This window comes from Strix uralensis, chromosome 4 (assembly GCF_047716275.1).
Source record: "Strix uralensis isolate ZFMK-TIS-50842 chromosome 4, bStrUra1, whole genome shotgun sequence".
In the NCBI taxonomy this organism is placed as follows: Eukaryota; Metazoa; Chordata; class Aves; order Strigiformes; family Strigidae; genus Strix; species Strix uralensis.
Genome location: NC_133975.1, coordinates 81,204,391 through 81,214,569, shown reverse-complemented (window position 1 = coordinate 81,214,569; position 10,179 = coordinate 81,204,391). Strand labels below are relative to the sequence as shown.

The following is a 10,179-nucleotide window of genomic DNA, read 5'->3' as shown; positions in this document are numbered from 1 at the left end:
AATGTCTTAAAGCATGCTCTGTGTGTACACTTGCATATATCTTTGCCACATAACAGAGCCAACTATTGGTTTGAAAGCAATAGATGAAGTGTTAATACTGGAAGGAAAACTGTTAGCTTTTCATGACTGGTGGTTGGTATCAGTGCTGGTAAAGCCTAAAAATGGTCTGTTTCAGGGTCTGAAACTTTTGCAGGTAGATGCTTTTTTTTGTAGAAGTTAGGAGTCCTAAAGTTTCTGTCCTGAATTGTCTTTACTGCTCGCTGTCTTATGTAGACAAGTAGAAAAGATTGTCTTCTGAACAATCAGATTATTTTTTGGCTGGTATAGTATGAATTTTTTGGTTCATCTAACCACCAGATAAATAACAGAAGAGGGGAATGTGCACAAACCTTTTTCCTGCTTTGAAATAAAGAAGGGGCGATTTACAACTTAAATCCATTCCTCATGTCTGTTTTCTGTTTACCTTTATCATCTGCTCAATACATTCTGTCAAAGGAGCAGTGAAAGTGTCAGGATGTAGAGAGACTCAGTAATTCAACCTTCTCAAAGGAAAGCATTGTTACTCATTTACTATGATTTTTGATACAGTTTGAGGATGAAATGTTTTGAATAAAATTCAGCCGTCTCATTCAATACCATGCTCTTAGGCACTATTACAGAGCACTGTCAGAATACTGTACTTAGATTTATAACATCATATGAACATAAATTTGTATGTATTTATACACACATATATGTCACAGAGACAAAAGCACACAGAATTATATAAACCAACTTAAAGAACTTTTTTTTTAATAATACTTTAGAAGATTTGTGTGAATGTAAACATTTGGGAAACTTGTGCAGCAGAAGTCACTGTAGGCATTAGCATTTTGACCTCGTAAATAAAAATACGCAGAGTTATATCTTTCACTTGAAATGTAACAGATGTTTAAAAATTGTGGAATTTTAATTACTGCTTCTTAGCCTAGCACAACAGATGCTATAACTTTTCTAGCAGATTTGTGCATGAGGCATATTATATATTACACCACACTATTTAATTCCACTACTTAATGAAAGGCTACCTATTAAAAATTTTTATAGCCAAACAAGGAATCCGTTGCCATGTAACCATAATGGATGGAAATAAGTAAATCACCAGTTTACATGTATGCAAGCAATATTTTCTATATACCATTTTGTATTTGTATGGTTAACAATGCTAATAAACTATCAAACCCCATTAAAATCTTCGAATGTTGTGAGAGTAAGACCAAGAACTCTGTAAGCATGTCACAAAATATCCTTGTGCACATCCAACTGTTACAGACTTCCACAGTTCTGCATTCAATATGACTATAACCTCATGTTCACGATGTGTAAGCAGTGTTGTGCATAGTTGGTATGATAATAACCATATTCTCAGAACTCTTTGGACAACTTCAGTAACATTTCACTGTGTTCCACTGACACTCATTTCGACTTAGATTTAATGCAGCTATAGTTAAATACATTAATAGGTTCATATAATTTAAGAATTAACATGGCAGGTTAATTAAAAACACATGGTAAGGTGCCCCTCTGTGGGCATCTTTCATTTTTTTTGCTTATATAGATTATGTTTATTATGTTTATTTTGTATAGAGCATTAGAATAAATAACACAGTATAGTACTGTATTATTAATATCTCTTTTTTGGTATTAATCTGTGCTTAAGTGCCAAATGTTGATGCTACTTTAAATGGTCTCTTCCTATTTTTGAGTACTGAAGTGCTACAAATGTGAACTGTCCAGCTAATGTCCTGACCCATTGTAAAATAAGTAAATAAAATACTGGTGTGGACCAAAACATTTTCCAACATAAACCTGAAAAACAACAACAACAACAACATGCAAAACATACTGGTGCATGGAATATATCCACTGCACAAATAAAAGTTAAAAGACAAATGGGTGGAGAGAAAATAGAAGTCACAGAGAGATTCCATTTTGGTATCTTCTGAAAAATTCCGGAGTGATTAATTCTAGGTGACAATCGGGTAAAAAGATTGTATTGTACCAGTCACAGACACTGGACAGTTCCTGCTTGGTTCAGAAGAGCCAACACTTGTGTAGTTCAAGTCAGTTTTTTGTTGTCATAATTGCATCAATATCATTTTCAGAGACAGGATTACCATCCAGTGGATCACAGTTCACAGAACATCACAGTTATAGTCAGTCAATCTACTCAGTCACCTTTAGAATTAGGTACAATGGTGCACATGTCTGAATTGATTATGGAACGGTCACTGGGTTTCCTGTTGAAATAGCTTTGTTGTGACTTTTTTTTTCCTGTTAAAAAAGTGGTATCAGAGTCCTTAGTTTTCAGTTTATGCTGTCTTTATGGCTGCTTCGATCTGTATTGTGATTGTTTAGTTCTTGATTTTTCCACTGAATGCTTGTTCCATTCATGGGCACTGAAGTCACTAGACTCTTAGATTGGGAGCAGCAACAGCAAAGACATGACTGGAAATAAAAAAAAGAAAATAAAGCTTAACACAAATCTATCAACTCTATGCAGATTGCCAGCCATATTTTTCTTTCAGAAATGAATAGACAATTCTAGATGAAGGGAGTGATTTCTGCTCTCAGGCAAATTTTTTTATCTTAGGATGCAAACACATCACAAACACAGCAGATTAGGCCCAGCCTGTGCCTTTTATTTAAGAAAAACTTTCACAGTATCAGAAGGGAAATTTGTTTGACTAAAGTATATCGATTGAGAACTGACAGAACTCAATACATATTGTAAGAGCAGGGTTGGGGTTTTTTTCCCTCTTTATCACTGCACTTCAAATTTAGGGATCAGTGTGCTGCTTAGCATGCAAGAGAAAAGAAGAAAATTCCCTAGCCTGTGACTTAGTCTCTTCTCACATCTTAAAAGAAGACAGAACTGTTTAGGAAAAAGGATAGTGAATATAGAGATGTATCATTTTCAACAGTTAAGAATAGAAAGTGATTCAGGATTGTGCTCCTGGGTTCTTCACAAGCTGGTGTGTTCAGTTCTCTCTTCTGAAAGGTTTCTTCATCTATCCTCCCCTCCCTTCACAAAAAAACTAGTGCCCAATTCTATGCAGATGGAATCTCTACTTCAGGCGAGAGAGTTCGGGCCCTGGAGGAGCAATGACAGTAACAGCCGTAGATCCATGACTTCTGTGAACTCAATGAGAAGGGAGTTTTGCAGAGAGGTAAAGCCAGACTTAAGATCCATGTACTATCTATCTATGGGTGGGTATGTAAAACACCAACAGAGGTAGGGTGAGAAACTCAAATACAAAATGGAAAAATTGCCTGAATTAATGACCTTGATACTAGAAGGGAAAGTGTAAGGTATAATGAAAAGCTGGGAAGGATTGAATAATAACTGAAAATTCTTTAATTAGAATTGTTGGGTTGTAATTTTATTTGGAAGGACAAATGAGAAGAATGAATAACGATACAAGGAGCAGCCTGGTAGTACCCACTGTTACTTCACCTGAGGACCTGAGTTCAGGCATATTATCCTCTCCACAGTTCCCATTTATCATGTGAAAATAATCCCTTAAAACTGTAAATCTGAGCAGGCTACAGGTATTCCCTATTCTAATAATTTATTACATTTTTTCAAAAGCTTGAGTTGCTTATTCGCAGACTTAAAGTTTAGTGGTACAGTCCTGTGGTCTTTTGTTTTTCTTTGCAGATAAAGCTATTTCAGTCTTATTTTTCCATTTCATTAATTTCTTTATCACTATATGCTCTCATTTTCTTTCTTCCTGTATTGTGTTTATTAGGTGAATAGGGACTTGCAGAGGCATGGTGTCACAAGGAAATTATTTTAGCCTTAAAATATATTTTCATGTGTAGGAACTGGAAAAATGCAGGTAAAAGCCATAATGCATATTTAATTGCCAAAGTCAACTCAGGTGCCTGCTTTGGTATTCAAGCCTGAAAATTTTAGTCACTAAGGGAATTAACTGCTTGGTGTCCTATGCATGTGTTCTTTGTCTTCATCTAGAGTGGAAAATACATTATCGACCAAATTCTATTTCATGGACACGTTACATGTAGATAAATAGTACTTACAAAAGCGTGTCTATCTCAGTTTACATGTTTAAATATGAGGACTGTGTCAAACTTATTTACTGGTTTAGCATTTCAGATAAAGCGAATAGTTCCACTTTCAGTTTGGTATGTGTGCTATGTGAGCTGCTAGCTGGTAAAGTAGACAATTTATAATCTTTCATTCCTTTGCATGCCTCTTCTCCCAACTGCTAAAAATAGATAGTAACTAAGTGGTTTTAGTACAGTTCATTAACTGGACATAAAATCTTATCAAGAAGATCTTACCTGGAAACAGTTTTTAAACTTCTTGCTCACAAAATACAGAGCTATTGGGTTTATACAAGAGTTCATGGTTGCTAGGTTGATGCTGATATAATCCAATGGCAGCAAGAAACTAGGCAACAAAAGAGAAAGCAAAACATTTAAACTGTTCGTACACCATAGAAGCATACCTGCTCTTTGTGGTTACAATCTCTTCTGTCACAGAAACTAATTCTCTACCTAACTCCCTCTATCTAATCTTGTGTCATGCCACATCTATAATAACCTGCCTCACAGAAGTTCACAAAAGCCAGAGGAAAGTGATTGCAGTAGTGACAGATGATGTTTATTGAAATTATGCTACCCTATTAAAACTGAAACCCCTGAAAACGGATGCAGCTGAAAAGTCATAAAATAAAGTGTTTGCTCTTCTAACACCACAGTTGCATGCACAATGACATTTCTCACATAAACTCCAAGTGTGCAGCTTTGTATTTTTTCCGTATAAACAATTGATTGACATAGAAAACGAAGTACCTGAGCAGTTCACATCTGCCGGGGTCTCTTTCGTTGTATACCATTTTCTTCAAAATTCGGCTCAAATGGAGAGGGAACCAGCAAAGAGCAAAAATCACTACTAAACAGAAAACTGTCTTTGCAACTTCTCGACGCTAGAAAAAGAAGTAAAGATAACTATGACTGAGTGCCTAATTCATACTGGTAGGTGATTGTAGCATAGTGATGTTGGCGGTAAAATAAGTAATCTAGATAAATCATGCAAGGATTCCCAAGGTGCAGCTTCCAGACTACCTGATATCCCTGAACTGTTTTTTATGGGGCCTGTCATGTTCTTGATTCTGGCCATCCTCAACAGAACCTGCTCACCACTGAGACTGGAGCAGCCGGAGCACACAGGTCACTGACAGAACATTGTAGATGTTAGTCAGTGAAAATCCACTGCTGGGCTTTCCTGAACCTGATTGCTTTCTTAGCCCTTCTTATTCCTCTACACTGGATTAGTTTTCTGGCAATTCCTCAGATAAACCTCCTTCTTCAGAAACATGCATAATCTGCAAGAAAACTTCTTCACATATGAGAGAAACTGGGATCACACCTGCTTGATAAACCACTTGTCTCTAATCCTTGATGTGGGGCAATCTGTAAACACAAGGCAGCTAAATCAATTGGCAATAAAAGTTCCATTCAACCACATACCTAGTCAGGATGTCAAATTCTCTCTGATGTATTATTTTGTATTTAGTATGCATCATGTTACATAAAGGGAAACTGCACAGTATATTAATTATGCTATGTGATCCTTGCTATGTGATCTTGATGTTCTTAAGTAAATAGTTCCTCTACAAACAAAATTTCAGAAATGTCTGTATTACATCTTAATCTCATAATACTTAGTCAGGAAATAATTTAAATTTAATGGATATTTTATATGGCCCTAGAGATTTACAGATGTTTTGGTGGATTTTTGACAATGCATACCATGGTGTTTGGTAGGCATGGATTTTACAGAGAAGCATATGAAGGGGTAAGAATACCACTTTCTGAAACTGCCACTGTAATGTAACAATAATGAGCATGTCATGGTTCTGTCATTAAAAAACTTAAAGTCAGTAAGTCTTGTCAGGCTTTGAATATGCCTTAATTTTTCTTCTTTCTTATATCAGTTTTTATCAAAATATGAAAAGGAGCATGACTAGACATTAATGTGGACAAGGCTGTAGGGAAGGAAGAAAGAAAGAAGAGCAAAAGGTGACAGTTAAGATGACAAGCATTTGTAAATTGTGGCGTAAGGTCGTTCTCCAGCAACCAGTCTGAGTAGCTTGCTGGGCACTGCATGTCAGGGTGGGTAAGTGGGAGGGTGTGTTCCCCCACCCAGTACAGACCATTCTAGTTCTGGTGGGTGGAGTAGTTTGTGTGTGGCCCTAGGACAGACTGTGTTGCAAGCCACGGGGCCTGATGATGGGAAAAAGTGGAGGATCTGCACAAGGGGGGGATTTTCCCGTTCTGCCCTGATCTGGAATGAACCAACAGAGGAGGAAACCTCTGAGAGAACTCACTCCGATGCAGAGGGGGCTGCTTTGGAGATTCACATCTGTCAATGTGGAATTTGAAAGAAAGAGTGGAATTTGAGGAGCTGATGTTAACACAGGGGAAAAGACTGTTTTTACAATTTCAGTTAGAAATTAAACATCAGACAGTGCTGCAAAACCAGCAAAGTGAGATCTGACGTTTCTGTGAGTGACTTGACTCTATGATCATTTGTTTGTACTATTCTCCTGTTGCTCTTTTCAAAGCAGCTACAGTAGTGGTACTGCAACAGTGCACTAACCCTGAAAAAAAAAATCCACTCTAAACCAGGTTATTCTACAGCTGCTTTTTATATGAAACTAAAGTTGCACATCAAAGCATGCCAAAAGTAGGGAGGACCCATGGAGTCATATCTTTATGAATAAAAATAAACATTTTTTTGGCAAATCTTTGTAGTTGAATTTCAAAGCATTTAGCCAGTAGTGATATGAGGTTAAAGAGCAGGAGAGCACAACTGTCATACAAACTTAAGAAAAGAAAGAAACCGGCTAGTTTCCTGAGTGTGCTGTCTTCAATACCTCCTTATACTATGATTTAGTCTTGTATTCCCAGTTTTAATAAATACCTTAACGTCATAAATAGCCTACATCCTCACATTCTATTTCTGCAATTTATTATATTCAAGTACACTTCGAAACATTTCTAAGCTAACCCAAAGAGAGAAGAACAGTATTTTCAAACATCGGTGTTCCTAATATTTACCTGTTTAAGGTGTTCACTGAGAGCGATCCTCAAGTTGCTGTTTCTTCTGTTTAACATTTCACAAGTCATTAGCGTATAAAAGATGGCAGTACATGCCAGTGGCATGCAGAAATAGAAACCAAACAGCCACCAATCCTTTGCATCTTTGTAGAACTGTAGATAAGGTAAAGAAAAGAGAAGATTTTTTCTTGTGATTCAATGGAAAGTACCACAGAAAAGTCTTGGAAAACCTGACAGTTGGTACGCTGGTATGTGTCTATTCGTAAACAGCACAAATTATGTAAAATTTCTTATTGTTGACCTATTTTGGACCACCATCAAAATGGGAATTGTGGCAGTGTAAACATTTATTTTACCTTACAGATAGCCTGCCTGTACCTTTGTTGCAATCTGTCTTGGATTGGTATAAATTTTTTTTTGGTTGTGTTTTCTGAACATTTGCACTCATTCATGGAAACTGGAATCCAGTTTCACGAAAAAGACATGCCAAAATGTACACAGTGTCAGTTTGAGATAACAAATCTTACTAAAAGCCTGCCTCAGGAAATGCCATTTACCTCAATGGCTTCTGTCCTGATTCCAAAAAAGGAAAATTCAAAATGTTTTGTAAGTCTAATCACCTTTTGTTATCAGTGAAAAGATTGGTAGTTGGTTTGCTTATGTACTGGGCAGATAGGAGCCACTTCATAAGTGTTTGTGTGATATATGCAAAGCTTAGGATGGGTGGCTTCTAGTGGTACAGTTACTTTTAACCCTTTGCCTGCCATTCATACCATTTGCCTTTTGTGACAGGACACTGAGGACTTGATAGAGTAGCAATACTTTGTTGTGTAATTTTGTTAGCTCTGATTTAAGCTGTGGTTTAAGTTAATACATTTATGTATTACGGGAAATACTACGTTTGACAAAACATTTAAAATTACTCTTTTCTGTAGATGAATATATTTTCAGACTTGAGAAAATACTGTATCTTGGTTTTTTAAAAGTGTGCAGAGAAATATGATTTTAAATACTTCCTGTCTCTATGTTATTAGTCACTGAAATGGATGTGTGTAAAAGGGAACCTTCTTTCTCATAATCTTTCCCCTAGCTTGTTTATTCCTAGCGGAAGTGCTCTTGTAACATCACAGTTCCCACACCAAATGTCAAAATGCTAATAACTGAGGATTATATGAATCCTGTTTGAAAAAGTCAAACTTCTGACATCTTGTTTACATTTAAAACTGCACAAGACTAAACTTTGAAAGATTAAAAAAATGGATGCAATTAATAGACTAGTATTTAATAATGTCCATTTTAAAATCTGCTTTAGTTACACTAGATTTACTAAGAAAAAGGGAATGCTTTTTATTTTTCTCCCTCTGCCCCAACACAGTCAGCTGCTTAAAGAACTTGCTACTTTAGAGTATGCTGCTGATATCTAGGCCACAACCCCACCTCACAGGACATTCTGAAATGTGTTGATTAGCTTTTTTCCTCCTCCTCATTAGCCTCATCCCTGCGTGAGGAGGGGCTACACTCTGCTCCGTAGTTGTACTCTCCATGGGGGCAGAATTTCCCCCACTGGGAACAGAGCTTCTGCCAGCAGAAAACCAGAAAACAATACGCCTCATATTTGAAGAGTTTGTACTGAGGGGAAATCTCATTACCACTCCTTCTGCAGAGAAAAGGATTACAAATACATGGAGACAATTATCTTTTCCATGGCAAATTCCTCCAAGTCAGACTGGAATCATATTGGTTGGGCAGCACAACAAAATGTGTACTGTGTGAATCCGTGCTATGTTTAGAAGGAAAGCTTTCTGTCATATCAGTCTACTGTCTTCGTGAGCATTGCCTGTCAGTCAAGAAAACACACACAGAGTTCTGTGTCACAACCCTGACCAACGCAATTCTGTATGAGGACCTGGCATGTGGAGTTATAAAACCTACACAGAAATGTCTGTAAATCATTAATTGTGGAATCTGAGTTTCACAAAGCTTACATCAAAGCCCAAAATTGGGTTGATTTAAGAGAAGTAGACATTCTTTTGTTGGTCTTGAAAGCCCACATGGAACTGGTTTTCTACAGGAAATGTGCATTTTAAACAAGTTTCCTAGTGTACTCAGCCTCTTGGGAATCATGGCTTAGCATGAATCTTTTAAGTCTTTCAAGGATAGCTTTAAACATGAATGAAGCTCCTGTTAAAACCGAACGTTAATCATAAATCCTTCCCAAAGTTTAGTAATTGTTTATTGTGGTGTTTGTGGTAGTAAATTCTATAGTTAAGGTTAAATAGTATTTCCATTTAATCTCATGTTTGTAGTTGCTTGCAACACATTGAAACAAAACACTCTACATTTTGACTGACATGTCCAACATTTACTCTCAGTTTGGACAGAATCACACAGAATCACAGAATCATCTAGGTTGGAAAAGACCTTGAAGATCATCTAGTCCAACCATTAACCTAACATTGACAGTTCCCAACTACACCATATCCCTAAGCGCTGTGTCGACCCTACTCTTAAACACCTCCAGGGATGGGGACTCCACCCCTGCCCTGGGCACCCCATTCCAACGCCCAACAACCCCTTCTGGAAAGAAATACTTCCTAATATCTAGTCTAAACCTTCCCTGGCACAACTTGAGGCCATTCCCTCTTGTCCTATCACTTATTACTTGGTTAAAGAGACTCATCCCCAGTTCTCTGCAACCTCCTTTCAGGGAGTTGTAGAGGGCTATGAGGTCTCCCCTCACCCTCCTCTTCTCCAAACTAAACACACCCAGTTCCCTCAGCCGCTCCCCATCAGACCTGTGCTCCAGACCCTTCACCAGCTTCGTTGCCCTTCTCTGTACACGCTTGAGTCATTCAATGTCCTTTTTGTAGTGAGGGGCCCAAAACTGAACACAGTAATTGAGGTGCGTCCTCAGCAGTGCCGAGTACAGGGGTAAGATCCCTTCCCTGTCCCTGCTGGCCACGCTATTTCTGATGCAAGCCAGGATACCATTGGCCTTCTTGGACATAAATGCTGGTTTGTTTCCTTGAAAATCAAACTGTCATGGGG

General features: G+C 37.6%; 1 protein-coding gene across 3 annotated transcripts in view; it reads right to left on the bottom strand.

Moving 5' to 3' along the window:
* Positions 1-540: 540 nt before the first annotated feature.
* Positions 541-10,179, bottom strand: part of EDNRA (endothelin receptor type A) — a 35,199-nt gene continuing 25,560 nt past the window's right edge. For all 3 annotated transcript variants that reach the window (XM_074867434.1, XM_074867430.1, XM_074867433.1), the window contains exons 5-8: positions 7,132-7,284; positions 4,861-4,994; positions 4,348-4,456; positions 541-2,487 (exon numbers count right to left, since the gene is read on the bottom strand). In XM_074867434.1, coding sequence (XP_074723535.1) covers positions 2,347-2,487; positions 4,348-4,456; positions 4,861-4,994; positions 7,132-7,284 — 537 coding nt within the window. In that variant the 3' untranslated portion in view covers positions 541-2,346. The remainder of the gene's footprint in view (positions 2,488-4,347; positions 4,457-4,860; positions 4,995-7,131; positions 7,285-10,179) is intronic.